Here is an 18,024-nt window from a genome sequence, read left to right as displayed (position 1 = left end):
AAATTGGATTCAATAAAATTATTTACTAGATAGAATAGAATTTTATCAATATGAATATTATCAGGAGCCAATTGATATTTATGGAGGACAAATAAGGAAATATATCATGACCTAATTTTCCAATCATCATCGCAGCCTTTACGCAGTCTACTCCTGCAACAAAATGTATTGTGTGCTGCAACCTTTCTTCCGTTGACCGTACACCCTGCTAATTTAATCTAACTGTAATTGGTAAAGCATATCTGATGGTTAGTTAACGTTATTTGTCGATATTTTGACGTCAAAAATGACGATAAACAACGTCAGCTTGTAACTTAGAATATTTATGATTTCGGCGTCGAATTAATGTCAATTTCATTATTATTTTTTGAGTAGTGATCATGTAACTTTCCTTAGAGCGGAAAGGTGAAAAGTGAAAAATTTTGCCATTAACTTTAATGGCGAAAGATTTCACCTTTTCGCCTTGGGGAAAGTTACATGATCGATACCTGGCGGGTACAATGAAACATTTTGTTGAATTGACATTGATTCGACGTCAATACGATATCGATGATTGAAGTCGAATTGACATCGATTCGATGTCGATGATCGAAACTGTGACCACCTAAATATCGAAATCGATGTGAGGATCGATATCACATTTCGATATCAAATCGACATCAAGTTGATGTCGATTTGATATACCATTTCTCACTGGGTAACGAGCTATGAATATTGATAGAAAAATAAAGATTAAGAATTATATCATTGTTACGTCCGCGGATTCGCGAGATTGCGATCCGGGACGTAGATCTTGTTCTTTGGTTAGTTTTAGTGAATAAGTGGTATTTTGGTATCCCACTGCTGTCACCAGTTGTTACGTCTGCGGATTCGCGAGGTTGCGATCCGGGACGTAGATCTTGCTCGTTACTTAGTTTTGGTTGGATTTTACTTCTGAGATATAGGCAGCTGTCACCAGTCTTGGTTCGGAATCGTGCGGTGACACGCCCCGACGCACGACAATTCGTTTACGCAAGTACTAGGAGATATTTTGGGAGATATATATATATATATATATATATATATATATATATATATATATATATATATGTAATTGTGTAATGAATACGCAGTGAATTTGGAAAGGTTTAATAATATTTTACTAAAGTCGAAGGAGTTTGGACATGCGTGATTGAGCTTGACGTGGGGTTAAATGAATGACAGAGCGTGCACGAAGTTGAATTGATAGCATATATTTATGAACATAAGGAAACTACAGAAAAGATAATAACTGTACGACCTAACCGCGGGTACAATAAAAATTCTTGTGTCCATCCCGGGTCAACCTTAAATTGATTTTTTCGCTCTCGGTAATGATCGGCAGTCTGCGGGGTCGGTGCCGCGGTCCCTTTTCGGCCTATGGCTTCTTGAAGAGATCCCAGCCAGAAATGATTAGTCGAATCGACGTCGATTCGACGTCGATGCGTCGATAAATGGTCGATGGTCGAAAACTAGTCGATATTTTTATCATTTTCTACTTTGTCATAAAAATTGTTTATTGAGTAATTGCAAATATTTTTGTAAAATTTCTATTGACTTTTATTCAATTTTACGTAGATCAACATAAATTGGAAGGCGCAGTATATATTTTTATTACATTGTTTTTATGCACTAAAAAGTTGAGATATTGGAATGCGATATGTGTTCTTTTGCATACACAATTAAATCAACTTATAACCTGTATATAATCTTGATTTGCAAATTATGTAGAGATGCATATATCATTTGCATGATTTAACAACTTTTTAATAGCAATAAATGGATCTTAAAAATTGTTACATTTGTTATAAAAGAATGACACTCGGAAAAAAATTTTTTTATATATAATTATTATATAATTATATACACATATATGTAAAATATGTCCGTATATATAATTATATTATATGTAATTATATATACAATTTTATATAATTATATGTATATTTATTTACATATAAATATACACAACATAAATATAAATTACATGTAAATATATATAATCATATATATTTATGTTTGGACATAATTTATATATAAAATATTTTTTCCCGGGCATTTACAATAAATATATCACTAAGCTGCGCTAACATTTTTCATACACATGTATATTTATAATAATTTTCATATCTTATAACATTTATAATTATTATAAGAATTCATCATATTTGAAATTTTTCTAAAGGAATTTTTAAAAACCTTAAATATTGTCAAATTTTATAAGCTTTCTATGAAAATGTAAAATGAAAAATGTAGGAAAAAGATTTTTTTATTATTATGTTATTTTGTTATTATATTATTATATTATTATTAACTATATTCTCGAAATGCGCCGACATTGATCATTATCATGCAAATAAAGTTGATAAATTACGACTATTACTATTATCGAACGGCAGTGTACGCTAATATAAGTATGCATCACTTACGCTACGCTTTTAGATTTGGCGCGAATTGCAATTGTGTTTCTTGAATGGTTGCGTTTTACAGTTGAGTGAGCGCTCACTGTTATTGGTGTATTCTTCAAGAGCTAAAGGTCTGTTTGAATATTTTACTATGTTGATTTGATTTTATGTTTTAATTGTGAAATAGTTTGTTCTAGTTAAATAATGTTTTTTTTTATTTACATTATTATATTAGGTACATTATTTTTCACAAATGAAAGTAAAAGCCAAAGAAGAATTTAAAGTGAATGATAGTGAAGTATTGTATTTAGTTATGGCTGCAGCTATTAGTAATTCTCTTGCATGTAAATACAATTTTCGAGGCGATGGCAATCAAAAGAGACTTTTTTGCAAATTACTGTTGTGGGAAGTGATTATAAGTGAATACATATTACTTTATAAATTTTATTTTTATTTTTTATAACAGTAGGAAAATACTTTGCCATCAAATATTTCTTATTTGTGTCTATTAGTAATTTTACACAAAACATTTTATTTCTAGGCGCAATTCATAACAAGAGACCTAATGTATCTGTTACGAATTTATCATTATACATAGAACAATGGTTAAAGAATGCTCTATATCAAAAACAAGATGATGAAAGTTTTGGAAGACGTGATAAAAAAATCAAAGAAACAGATAAGCATTTCTAATTATATTTTGTTTGGCAAATACACATATGCATTTATATTTTCACTCAACATTTTATTCACATATTAAAGTAATATATTACAGTAATAAATAGCAATTCGATATTACTCAAGTTCACGTTAATATTACCTGTTATAATCTCATCTTTAGATATTTTCAGTGAGAAATGATAACAAAATCGACGTCAATTCGACATCGATTCGACATCGAAATCATCAAAATGATATTATTTCGATGTTGATTCGATAGGTCATTTCTCGCTGGGAATTAGTATTAATTCGACATCAAATCGACTTGTCGATGACTGGTCGAAATTTAAGCCCATTTTTAAGTCGAATCGACTACACATTTCGATCGTCGATCGACCAGTGTTATCGACGTCGAATCGACGTCGATTCGACTAATCATTTCTGGCTGGGATGTATTGAATCAGTGAGAAGAATATCCACGTGAATGTATAAATGAGCTGATGACTTACCGGTCTTCTGAAGAACAATTTCAACGCAATAGCGATTGATAGAGAGAGAGGTCAGTGTGAATGATCCACGAATTTTAGTGAAACAAATTATTACTGATAAGAAACTAATCGAAATTACGAGTATACGTTGTGAGAGACGAATCCGCTGGGTCGGAGTGGACACCCGTTAGAACGCCCCCTTGGAAGTGGATATTATTCGGGAAAAGAGGAGACGGTGAATGCGTCGAGGAGTCGCGCTAGCGAGTCTTCCTTGACGGGATAGGAAAGGAAAAAAGATGCAGTCGAAGAGTCGCGTTAGCGAGTCTTCTTCGACGCCGTAGGAGAGGGAGAGAGGGGAGACGTCGGAGAGTCGCTTTCGCGAGTCTTCTCCAACGCTCGGATGAAAAGGAGGGGGAGCAGAGAAACGAGTGAGGCCACACTCTAGCTAATGCTAGGTGTGGTTCAACCCTCAGGATCTCTGATGGGAAGGGGAGAGAGGGAAAGAGGCGATTCGACCGGGGCCACCCCGAAGACCAACGTCTTCGTCAGGAGTAAAACCCACCCGTTGTTGAGATCGTACCTGAAGGTCTGCACGTTGGCGGTTGCCGATGGCAGCGATTCTCGCTCGACCAACAAAACTGATCTGCTTTTCGAGCTCCGATTTTGCTCCTTATATAGGCAAGGATATGAGCAAGAGGTGTCGCGGGACGATTCCTCAGATTCCCAGAAAATTCGGTGCAATAGTTTTTCGTAACGTGTGGCCCTTAGAAGCCCGCCCCGCTCCGCGACCGCGCGGCTTGCGCCTATAGTTTGCGCGAGCGCTTGTAGACTTCTCCGGGGATTGCGACTCGCGGGGGCACCGCATACCAAGCCCCGACGCGAAATCCAGTGCTCAAAAAATTAATAGAATTTAATAGAAATTATATTATAATTGAGAGTGTGCGAGGCGATAGCGCCAAGCACATACAGTAGTTTTACGTATAAAAAGTTAAGGTTTTATTATCATTCGTAAGAGATTAATTGATTCAAAATCATTTTTATTGGCCGCGATTTTAGAGTTGTTTCGATCAGAGTTGCATGGCGCAGCATAGGAAACGTCCATGAGAGGATCACGTTTCGATAATTATAAATTTGCCGTTCCTAATATTTTATACTAAATTGGAAAGATGAATAGAATTCCAACGCGCGGAGCTTGGTGGTATTAGAGGGGGTCGCGAGCCGAGGGGTCGGCGCGCACAATGTTTGTCTCGCGCTGATGGACGCTCACGGGTGTTGCGCGTCGAGGGGGCGGCATCGCGATGTAGCCAAGCCGTATGAGATTTGAAATCGAGCGATATCGATTTATGATACCGATGTGGGATTTATTTAATTGATCGGAGGATGTTTCCGGATTCTAATTAGGCTATTATTAGTACGGATGGCGCGGAAAAATAAAAAATTTTCTCGTCAGACGTAACAATCATAAATTAACAAAATAACGATAAAAGTAACTGTTAAATTTGTTACCGTTACTAGAAAAATGTAACTACGTTTTATACCTGTATAATATATTTTATATATTATTTTATATAATATATTTTTCATAAGAAGTAACGAATTATTTGTAACGTAGTTACTATTACAGTTACTTTTTTGATAACAATCTTTTGGTAAGTGTTATTTTTTATTTTTTATAAGCGTTATTTTTTATTTTTTATAACTGTAACGATAAAAGTAACGGTAAAATAACGAGAAAAGTATCTATTAAATTCAATACCGTTACTAGAAAAATGTAAACTACGTTACATTTTTCTAGTAACGGTAACGAATTTAACAGTTATTGTATTTGTTATGCGACGTTATGTAACTACGTTACATTTTTCTAGTAACGGTAACGAATTTAACAGTTATTTTTATTGTTATTTTACCGTTACTTTTACCGTTACAGTTACAAAAAATAAAAAATAATGCAGTTACCAGTTTGTTACCAAAAAAGTAATGATAACTACGTGACAAATAAATCGTTACTTCTCTCTTTTATAAAAAATATATAAAATATATAAAATCCATCAAAAATAATTTTGCTAGACTTCGTGCACAGTATAGTAATGTATTTAAAAATAAATTGTTTCTTATTGTCAAGGGCATAAAAAATTTAGATAACACTAATCAAAGCTAAACTTAGAAATCTTTTCGGCACATTTCTCTACAAAATTTATTTCAAAATTATTTCTAATAAATCGGATATAATATTTGCAAAGGTGGATAAGAGGAACACTGTGGTTGCGTTTGATAAAAAAGAATATATTATAAAAATATAAAGTAACTTGATACAGAAATGAGAATGTTTTATTAAAATAAAAAATTTTTAAACTACAAAAAATTGGCGCTGCTAGATGTCTAAATATAATCTAAATAAAATGTTGTAAAACAACAGCGCCAATTTTTTGTAGTTTAAAAATCGTCGTCGTCGTCGTCGTCGTCGTCGCCGTCGTCGCCGTCGTCGCCGTCGTCGCCGTCGTCGCCGTCGTCGTCGTCGTCGCCGTCGTCGCCGTCGTCGCCGTCGTCGCCGTCGTCGCCGTCGTCGCCGTCGTCGCCGTCGTCGCCGTCGTCGCCGTCGTCGCCGTCGTCGCCGTCGTCGCCGTCGTCGCCGTCGTCGCCGTCGTCGTCGTCGTCGTCGTCGTCGTCGTCGTCGTCGTCGTCGTCGTCGTCGTCGTCCACCACTAATACACTAGCTGTCCTCGATAATAACTTACTTGCGACCTTTTATTGTGTAACAAACCGCCTTTCCCCCCTCGGACCGTCCACCGTTCCGGGCTGTCCGGCCGAACAATCGCCGGACAGCAAAAACACGGCGCGTACCGCCAATAAGACACATGGCACCGGCGTAGTGCGCGTTGACGCATCCGCACGTGAGATCGCCGTGACAGATCTCCGCGCGCACGCGCTCGACCGGAGTGGCGACCGCTGGACCGATCTCGAGCGGCGGGGAGACCCCCACCGATTCCGTATCGTTCCGTACCCCCGCACCGTCCCTGCCCTCGAGATTCAGGTATATAAGCGCCGCCGCTCCGAGAGTCGAGGCTTTCTTCTTCTCCGTCCGATCTCTCGTCCGCAGAAGAAAGCCTATCCCGAGTGCTCACAAGGAGTTAAACGCCTTAGCTTCCGTCAAGCGATCTTGACACGAGCCATCCGCCTTCCTAGACCGTCGGTTCACGGGCTCAAGTTCACCTTGGGCTCCACCAGGAGATCCTGGTAGTCGGCACTTCCCGATCCGCCGTCACGTCTCGGTATCGACTCACGACCTGGGGTGTGGAGTTCCGCACCTCTACCAAGAGCTCTTGGCGTGAGTCGATCACCACCGCCGACCATCGCGGTATTAACCGCCTCGCGCCGGAATCGGGACTAAGTACAGCTGTACCGCGCGCGCGTCGTCTACGGCCGTGGCCGCGGCCTTCGGCAAGGCCACGGTACTCGCGCGTCAACAAGGATTCCGAGTTCCGAGAATCTCGGCTCGGAAATCCCGCGAAACATTGTAAATAGATCCGTGTACAATACCGCGTTAAAGGCCGACCGTCACGAAACTCGCGTGTAAATACCGTTCGTCCGTCCGCACGCTCTGATTTCCGTCTGTCCGTCCGCGCGTAATATCTAAGTTGTGTTACGTCCGTCCGAGCGTCACCGCCATAGACTAAGGTAGACGGAGCTTATACTGTTAGATAGGACAGGGGTGGCGCTGAGATTAGCGGTAAGGGGCGACTACCAGCACATCGGTTTGATTCGGAGTTGTTCGGAATCATTCGGCTCTTAGCTGTCACTTCAAACTGCATACAGCTTCATGGCTTCATTGCATTTTGCGATTATTCAATTATACACTTTCGTGCTTCTTTGAATATTTTACAATGAGTTATTGCATTGTATCTGGGTGCAGTAATCGGAATAACTGCAATAGAAAAAATTGGGAGCAGCAAGAAAAAGAAAAAGAAACAGAAAAATTTTCATTTCATTTGTAAGTTAGAATATATCTATTGGTTAATTTTTGCAAGAAATTTATTATTTAATTAAAAAATTATGTTTATACGTATTTAAATAATAATAATAATAAGGTATTTAAATAATTCGTAATTTTAGATTACCAAAAGATATTAATAGAAAAAATAAATGGCTTGAAGCATTAAACTTAAAATATTGGTGTCCACCGAAAAAAGCAGCTGTGTGTTCTGCGCATTTTGACAAACAAGATTATGAATCACATGTAACATTAAAAAAATTAAAGATAGATGCTTTCCCACATGTTAATGTAAGAAATAATGTAATATATATATATATATTTAACATATACACAATGTGATGACTAACAAAATATTTCTTGTCATTTGCTTGAGACAGATGTTGTAAATAATGAAACATGTGCTGCAGTGCATAATGTAAATTCTCAAGTACATCATTCAACAAGCATCTCCCCTGATAGGATTTTTAATTCTCCTACCAAAGTTCTAATGCGAAAAATTCATAGAGAAAAAGTAAAATCTCTTAAAAGAAAGCTTCATATCATAAATTATACCCACAAGAAAGCAAAGAAGAAAATTCGTGATTTAAAAACTATCTTAAAGGAATTACAGAAACGAAACCTAATAACAGAAGATGAAGGTGACATATTGCAACATTTAAATGAAGGTGCGAAAAAATTAGTAAAACGTGATATAAGAAAAAAGAAACTCTTACCTATAGCCAAGAAATATCCTCCTAAATTACGTCAGTTTGCTTTATCTTTACACTATTATTCACCTAGAGCATATAATTTTGTTGTAAATTCTATAATGCTTTACCTCATCCTAAAACCATTTCAAAGTGGTATCGTTCAGTTGATGGAGAACCTGGTATTAACTTTGAAGCTTTAGAGGCTATAAAATTGCATGCACGTTCTGTTTCATATAAATTGATAGGTGCTTTAATTTTTGACGAGGTCGCTATACGTCAGCATGTGGATTACTGCAAAGATAAATTTGTCGGTTACGTTGACTGCGGTAGTAATGTAGAATGTGATTCAACAAAACTGACTAAAGAAGCGTTGGTTTTTTTGTGTGGTATGCATCAATGACTCTTGGAAATTGCCAATTGCATATTATCTAAAAAATGGCATAAATGCTGAACAGAAGAAAAATTTAACTATTCAATGCCTGATTGCACTTCAAGAAGCTGGAATGTTAATTGTGTCACTCACGTGTGATGGTTTATGCTCTAATTTAACAATGTTCCAGAGTTTAGGATGCAATTTAAATCTTTCTGAAAATTTTCAGACATGGTTCAAACATCCATCTAATGATTTCAACGTTTATGTATTTTTGGATCCTAGCCATATGTTGAAATTGATACGGAATACATTGGCTAAACTGAAGATTCTTTATGCTAACACTAAGGATACAATTGAATGGAAGTATTTTGAAGAATTGCACAAATTACAAGAAGTCGAAGGTTTACATTTAGCAAATAAACTTAGACGCATGCATAAAATGAAAGTTAAATTAGCATCACAATTATTAAGCGCATCAGTTGCAACTTCGTTCGAATTTTGTAAAAATTTATTAAAATTATCACAATTTCAACATTGTTCCGAAACAATTAAGTTTACATCAATGTTCAATGATCTGTTTGATATTTTGAATTCTAAAAACCAAAGACAATATGGATTTAAAAAGCCGATAAGCGTAACAAATTTATCGGAAATAACTAAAAAAGTCGAAAAGTGTGCTAACTATATTAAAAAATTGTCATTATTACAAGAAAACAGACATCAAAGCATACTACAGTCTAAACTAAAAACAGGTTTCCTCGGTTTTTTAATCAATATTGAAAGTATGTTACATCTATATAAGTTTACTTGTATTGACAACAATTTCTTGGACTATTTACCAATGTACAAAGTCAGCCAAGACCATTTAGAGTTAATATTTGGTAGTATAAGATCCCATGGCGGACATAATAATAATCCAACTGTTAAACAATTCAAATCTGCTTTAAAGAAATTAATTGTACATGTAGAAATACGCGAGAAAGATTCCGGTAATTGCATACCCTTGGAGAATATACCCATATTGCATATTTCATCATCACAAAATTCATTGGATATCATTAATGCTACAACATATAAAAATTCAAATAGCCGATGGTTAGATATTTTGCATACAGAAGAAACAGATCATGATTATTTGTTACACACTCAATTACCCCTAAGTACAACCGAATATAAAAACGAAATAATTACATATATAGCAGGATATATAGTTAAAAAATTAAAGAAAACTTTACACTGTGCTGAATGTATTGATGTTTTAATCGCGAATGATGTAGGAATAAATCAGAATTTAATACATTTAAAAAATAAAGGTTCTTTAATATTTCCATCAGAAGATATGATTTATATATGCAAAAGAGTTGAAAATGCAATACTTACGTACATAAGAACAAATAAAGCTCTAAATAATTTTAATATGAATGCTTTTATATATAACGTAATAGAAAATATATCTTACAATAAAAATATATTTATTCAATTAAAGGAGCATATTAATGATCAATGTTTCTTTAGTAATCATTTAAATCATTTATTGCGATGAATTATAGAATTATATGCTAAAATAAGATTAACTCATTATATAAAAAACGAAAATTTAAGTGACAGACATACATTAAACAAATTAATTATATTTAAAAGCCAATAAAAATCAATAATAAACATATATTTTATTTCATGTATTCCTTTATTACATTTATTCCTTATTCAATTATTACTCAGACCGTAGTTTTGAATATAGCTCCGAGTAATCACGTTCTTCTAGCATATCCCAGCTTTATGTAACCCGAACATAGCCGAACGCTGCGGAAATAGCCGAAGAGCTGGTAGCCCCCCCTTACCGCTAATCTCAGCTACCCCTCGTAAAAAGGCTCCGTCTATCTTAGTCTATGGTCACCGCCATCCGTCCATCCGAACTCACGCCGCCCCGTGCGCGGAAAAAGTCAGGTCGTTACAATTGATTGATGAATAGACTCGATCGATCAAATCGACGCGGTTTTACACGACGAAACGGACGAATTGATTAAAAAAGTATCGGACTGCCCCGCGAATCGAGATTATTATTGTTGACGATTGAGGCATAATTAGGTTAAAAAACCTGTCACGGCGGCCATAATGTCAAGAAGTACTATACCACATACACCACAAGTACACCACAATCGCATACAGCTAATGTATGCCAGCGCTCTGTGTTGAAAATGTGAAAGGGAGAATTCTTGAGGGCGACGATGACGATAATGAAAACAATGATTTTCTTAACACAAAATGTCGAAAACTTAGAATTGCATCGCGATATCTCCGCTTGTAGGGCACGGAAAGAAAAAATAAAAACACTTTTGTTATGCAATTCGTTCCCAAGCTATTGATTGAGACTACTCAGAACTTGATCGGTTCAGCCGTTACTGAAATCTGTTAATCTCGTTATGCTTGAACTTGCTGACTCGCGTAAAAGAGGTGCTCGGTTTTTTTCTTTTTTTTTTTATTGGCACGAGGCGCGACTGCGCCTTTTGACCCAAGCTAACGATTGAGACTACTCAGAACTTGATCGGTTTAGCCGTTACTGAGATCTGTTAATCTCGTTATGCTTGAACTTGCTGACTCGAGTAAAAGAGGCGTTCGGTCTTTTTCGCTTTTTTTTTTTTTTGAATTGGCACGAGACGCGATCGCGCCTCTTGATTAATACGTACACAGTAGTTCAACAAAATCCAGTTAATAAATTGATTTGTGTGCTCAAAAAAATTTTTAAACATTGATTACAATATACAATTGAATAAGTTAAGTCTTTTTAATGTATGATACAAGAAAATATTTATGTTTTCTCGTTTTTGAGGATTAATTTTTGCATATGAAAATGGCACTTTTATATATGATTGGTCAATCACAGTTTGAGAAATTGTCATTTTCTTATCCGAAAAGTTATTCATATGTACTTAGAAAGGGCTTTAGAAATCCCAATTCAATATTACTTCAATAAGGAAATAGTATTCGATGTCAAGTCAAAATTGAACATTTCTGAATCGAAAATTCATCGAGAAGTATGTCATAAATTAATCGATTGTTGATGAGTATTTTGATTAATTTTTGATGAGTGACATCTGATTGTCCATATCACTAATTAACTAATTTAGTATAAAATATTTAGATTGACTGTTCCAAACGGAAAGTTGAGCTGTGGTTAATTGCAAAGTTATCAAATGGTATGTTCCGGTTATCGATACATGTTTTTGAAATTGATTCAATAAATTATTTCTCGTTGAGTATGTATACATGAATCATATATTAGGCATTATGAGATACTTTATTTGGAAAGTTATCAGCAAACATCGAATGTAACATAAATGTAATATTATACAACATAGATGTAGCAATTAACAATTAAACCTAGACCACGTTTTTTGCATACATACAATTGAAGGCAAAATATGTCTATATGTTAGGACTTTAACTTAGTTTTGGCCCGAAAAAGACTGAAAAAAAGCATTTATTGGAAAAAAATTTGTATAAATTATTTCAATGAAAGTATTTTCCATCACTCTCTACAACTTTTTTCCATCTTTCTGGCAACTGGGCGATCTTGATAAAACGATGTCGGTTTTGAAGCAGTCCATTCGTCCACTCATTCTTACACTTTTTTAACATTTTGGAAGCGTGTACCACTCAAGCAGTGCTGCATCGATATAAACAAGTGGTAATCAGAATGTGCTATGTTTAGTGAATACGCTGGGTTAGGAAGAATTTCCCATTCGAGCTGCGCCAGTGTTTCCTTGACGATTCTTCTAGTGTGTGGCCGAGCGTTATTGTGAAGAAGAATAATTTTGCGCCTGTTACTCGCTATTGCTGGTTTTTTTTGCAACAGCTTATCATTCAATTTGTTCAATTGACGTTTGTAGACATCGACAGTAACAGTTTTGTTCGGTTTCAGCAACTCGTAGTACAGCACTCTTTGCTGATCCAACCAAATGCAAAGCATTACCTCGTGACCGTGAATGTTCCGTTTTGGTTGCGATGTTGATGATTGTCCTGGGCTTACCCATGATTTCTTGCGTTTGGGATTGTTGTAGTAGATCCACTTTTCATCGCGTCACAATACGCCACAAAAAACTCTTCTTTTTTTGCCTGGCAAACAAGGAAACCGTGATATTGAAACGGTTGTGAATGACACTTTCAGACAATTCATGTAGTATCCAGTTTCCTTCCTTTTGAATCTTTCCCATGGCGTTTAAAATTTGGATACAGCTGCTTCAGTAACTCCTAGCTTGTTTCCAAGTTTCTCTAACGTTCGAGCTGAGTTTTCATGCAATAATGCCAGCAATTTATCGTCTTCGAATTTTTTCGGCTGTCCTAAGCGTGGTTTGTCATCGATATCAAAATTATTACTTTTGAACCGTCTATACCACTCTTTACATGTTGTATGCGATGGATCTTGATCACTATAACCATCTTCAAGTAATCGATGAACTTCTGCTACACTTTTTTTCAAATCAAAGTAGTGCAAAAGCATGTAAAAAAAAAAACACTTTATCGCGTTCCATTTTTCACAAAGCAAAAAAAATGTTGTTTACGCAAATAATTATGTATGTTGACTGACAATGAATGTTATCGAGAAACGTCAAAGCTAAGAAAAAAGTACGTTGACGAAAAAAGATGCGTTAGTAATGACTATTAGAACTGTTTACATCGCCATTTAACATTTGCGGGCGGAAACTAAGTTAAAGTCCTACATATACGGTATAGATCTTGACGCTGACTACAGCTTTTAGATTGAATTAGAATAAATAATTACAAAATTATATTAACAAGTCAATTTTACATTACTGATACATAACATTTTTTAAGAGCCTTCTATTTCAAAAAAAGTGAAAAATTTGTCGCGAAAAATATTTTCTCGGTCAGGGTTTGATTCTAATTTTTCTAACGTTCCGTGCGAGCGTCTTAGTCAGTCGACCACCCCGAGGTACTTGATATTCTTTGCAACAATAAAAATACTCAGAGACTGTTTTAAAATTAATGTACAATAATTAACAATTGAACTTAGGCGTACAATACAAAATGAAGACAAAATAGATTTATACACGGTTATAGCAAGATCTTGGCATTGAAATAATATTCTTTTCATTTTTCCGGGGTATCTTAAAAGATGCTATGTTAGTATCAAAGTAATATTAAATTAATTTGTCAATTTAATTCTGTGATATTATTTATTTTGATTTAATTAAGGGCTGTGTTCAAAAGTAAGGGCACATAGTTGGAAAGAAATAGAAATTGTACATATGTAAAATTACAAGAAATATTATTTCAGCGCCAAAATCTTGCTATGATCTTATACAGGCTTATCTTGTCTTTAATTGTATTGTATAGATATAATACATGTATATGTTATGATATTTTATCTATGGTATATTCGGTGTTTGTTAGGTCAATTCTTACTGCATAAATTTGTATATTTACATGTTTATCCCTAGCTTAAACGAATCTATCTATCAATAATTCGTTTTAAAATACATGTGGTCTATCGTGGCTTATGTTATTTTTAAAATACGATTTATATAATCATGAAGAGATTCTGCACGAGTCTCCACGGTGACGAGGTACAAACTGCTTTGGTAGTAGGGCAGGGATATCTTCTCAGACACTCCGCTAATGATCGATCGCATTCGCATAAACGTTGAGCACAAGATCCTGATCCTCCCCAGCTGCCATGCTCAACCGCTGTAATAAAGATTTCACAGATTGTTTTATTTTATTGTGTTTCGTTATTAATGTATAACATTTCTGGTGAAAAAAATTCTTATATCAAAATATTTTCAATAATTTTACACATTTTAAATGTAAGAGTGAAATACCTTATAACTCGATAGAATATAGATCGTATAATCAGAGTTTGGTCATCAGCTTTGATTTTTAAATAAAGAAACATGATCCGAAACGATGCCAATTTGATTGACAATGGTTTAGTTTACACCGTGCGGCTTGACCAATGCACTAACCTATCCCTTGACCTAAAGTAAGTCACTACTGAAACGTTTACAACGTTTAGTCCTATGGCTATCTTAGGCTCTAATATAGGTAGTTTTACCTACCATGTTAATACCATTTATTGACAAAGACAAACAAGACAAGAAGTGCCTCGATAAGCATATTGCACGAATATGTACAGTACAATTTAAAAAACCCACTTTTTTCAAATTGCTGAAAAAAAACCAGAAAAATATATTCCAAATTTTTTTTTAATTACTATTTTGCGAAAAATTGCTGTTTTTTTTATAAATGACGTACTACCTAATTTTACAATATTATTAAAATAAGACATATCGTGTAAGCACTGGAATTAATATTGAGCTAAATTTGAGGTTAATTTATATTTGAAATATTACATCACTTTAGGTTTGATATAATTATTAATTATTAAACAAACTGTTGATTTACGCAATGTAAATCCTTGTGGCAGAAGACTCCCACCACGGTAAATCCTGCATAAAACAAAGCCATTTATCAAGATTCACTGGTACACTTTGCGCTACTTTAGTCTATCTCCGTTTACACGCATTATTTCGGGCGACCTGAGAGCGCCTTAGATAGGTGAGAGATCGCGAAGAAGTTTCCTGACCCAAGGCCACAGCTGTTTATATCGTTGTGACCTATCACGTTTGGGTCTAATATAGGGTATAGGTGGCGGACTAAGCGCTCGGTGTAAACTAGGCCAATGAGACTTGACGAAAATTTTAGGATTGATTTGCCTACTTCCAAAAGAGACAAAGAGATAGATAAAAAAGTAAAGAAAAACAGAAAAAAAACGAAAGAGAGCTAGTAGTTTTTGATATATCTTTCTTTTTCGCAGAATTTTGCCCATACTCATCTTATTATCAGATTTGATTCCCATACAGCATAGAACCTTCAAGGAATATTTTAATGACTAGATCCTAAGAATATACTAAGGATATTTCTTGGATAAAGTGTGATATATAGGTTGTTGGTTATTGTTTCTACGATAGGAAAGAAACCGACTTTAATTTATCGATTGATCAATTGCATCAAACTGAATATACATCTATGAATAAATATAGAATGAATACCAAACACGAACCTTTGGACATTCACGTTCGTGTTCTGAAATCGTTCGTTCTTTTTCTTAGTTGCAGCCCATACCAGATTCGGTGTTCGCTGTATGTGTAGTAATTCAAAATTTTTATGACACTTGTACCGTATGTAAGTCTTAGCTAAGGTACAATTAGAATTATGTAGTAAACGCGCTTAAAGGTAATCCAAACAACATGTACGTCTAAAAGCATTTCAAAAACGTCTCAAGACGTTTTAATTACAAAGAGACGTCCTAAAGACGTTCGAAAGACGTCTTAAAGATATCTGAAAAAAAGTTCTTAATTTAAGTCGTTTTTAAGACGTCCGGGAAATTATTACACAATATAATCTTTATTACTTCATTGTTACTAATTTTTTAAGTTTCTCTTCAATCCATTCTATTATACTATATAATCTTTTTTGTTAAATTCAATAAAATTAGTGTAATACTCTAATAAATTATCTTACGATTACGGTACGGTTCTTTTTTTTAAATAATTAGCGTTTTGAATCTCCTTGGTAGTACCAAACTCTTTTGGTTGAGATGTTTTAAACTATCCATCCCATAGTCCGGACCTTGCAGTTTCTGATTTCTTCCTTTTCACTCGTCTAAAAGAGCATCTCAGTGGAAAAACGATTTTCGTCTAATTTGGAGGTAAAAGACGCGGTCTACGAATGGTCGAGGAAGTTGGCGGGGAACGAGTGCAACAAGGGCATAAAAAAATTAGTCCCGTGGCTCACTAAATGTAAGGAACTGAATGGTGACTATGTTGGAAAATAGTTATATACCTACGTAACATTCCATGTAAGTTTCATAAATAAATTCACATTTTTCGATTTGTAATATTTGTCATAACCTTACTTTCCGAACATAACTCGTACTATCTTTATTTGTACAGTTATTAGAACAATTACAAACTAAACAACATTTTATCGGAGTCAAACAAGAGCATCATAGTAAGCGGAAATACATTCAAAATATTTAAAATGAATAAAAATAGATTTAAAAAATCAAGAATTTGGAAATCAAGAATGTAGTCATTGACAATGACCACAAGAATCTATTTCTATCCAATTAAAGTTTAAGAATTTTTTGAATTTATTTTAATTTATGAAGTGAAATTGAAATTACTGGATTTCTATTTTTTTTTAATTTAAAGAAGTGTTATATGCGGGTTATATAATTCATTTTAATTCATGAAACGGGATTGAAATAAAGTAATTTTTTTTTGTCTAAAAGGAGTTTTTACGAGTCATCTAATCCATTTTAATCTTTGACATAGGATTGAAATGACTTAATTGCTGTCTTTTAATCTAAAATGTATGTTCAAATTAATTGAAATGGATTACAAATTTTCAATCTATTTCCGTTTATTAAGATGTCATAACCGAACAAGGAGACCGCCATTAGAACAAAAATATTTTTGTAGCAATTCCATTGCTGAGTTACCGTCAAAATAATTTGGATATAAAATATCATTTTCTTGTAATTAAACATATTTAATTCAAAGGATTAGTACGTGCCAGAAGTGTTTTCATTCTTTCACTGATCTACCATTTAGCTTAAAGAACATGTTGAATTAGATCAGGTCGCGATGGAGGTAATTTATCTTATAACAAACCTCCTTCTCGCCACCCTCCTCGGACCGGTTACCGTCCACAAGCGCCCGGCCGAACATCCGTAAGAAAAGCGCTACGCGCTTATAATATAATTTACATGCGTCTATGCGAGCGACAAGGTTTCTGCGCGTCGGGTATCTTGCCGCGCACGCGCACCGATTCGAACTGGCACGCGCTATCGGCGTACTCGCTCGCCTCCATTCGCTCTTCGAGCGACAGATCTTGAGCGGCGGGGATGCTGACACCGAAACGAACCGAACCACCACCAAACATCCCCGACGTTTCGAGATTTGGGTATAAAAGAGCCAGAGCAGCGAGATGCGGCGCTTCTTTTCCGCCGACTTTTCGGATAGCTACTCCGCCGACTAGTCTTCGAAGAAGTCTACCTAGGTAGTCTTGGGGTCAAGCGTCTTAGGCTGCTGAGCGTTCTCGGCGACTACCACTCTTGCACCCGTCCCAAAGTTGAGCTCAAGCGTACTTGGGCTCTGGCAAGAGTTCTTGCCCGACCGGCATCCGAACACCGATCCGATCCCGTTGCAGTGGCTAAAGACAAACAAGGTAAAGCGTCTTTGCTTTCGCCAAGCGTACTTGACATAGCCACTGCATCCTATTTGACAGAAAGCTTGCACTGCGAAAGCATACGATTTAAAGGAACGAATAGCCGTGCGTCCCTCGTACCCCACGTCCGCACCGGCGACCGTGA

The 18,024-nt window shown here is 35.5% G+C and overlaps 1 protein-coding gene across 2 annotated transcripts in view; it reads right to left on the bottom strand.

Annotated features, from left to right (window-relative positions):
• Positions 1–11,094: 11,094 nt before the first annotated feature.
• The window catches only part of LOC105208171, a 105,973-nt gene continuing 99,043 nt past the window's right edge, over positions 11,095–18,024 (bottom strand). For both annotated transcript variants that reach the window (XM_026140202.2, XM_039446610.1), the window contains exon 7: positions 11,095–14,333. In XM_026140202.2, the coding sequence (XP_025995987.1) occupies positions 14,167–14,333 (167 nt within the window). In that variant the 3' untranslated portion in view covers positions 11,095–14,166. The remainder of the gene's footprint in view (positions 14,334–18,024) is intronic.

Source organism: Solenopsis invicta, chromosome 3 (assembly GCF_016802725.1).
Source record: "Solenopsis invicta isolate M01_SB chromosome 3, UNIL_Sinv_3.0, whole genome shotgun sequence".
In the NCBI taxonomy this organism is placed as follows: domain Eukaryota; kingdom Metazoa; phylum Arthropoda; class Insecta; order Hymenoptera; family Formicidae; genus Solenopsis; species Solenopsis invicta.
This window is presented reverse-complemented; position numbering and strand designations above follow the sequence as displayed.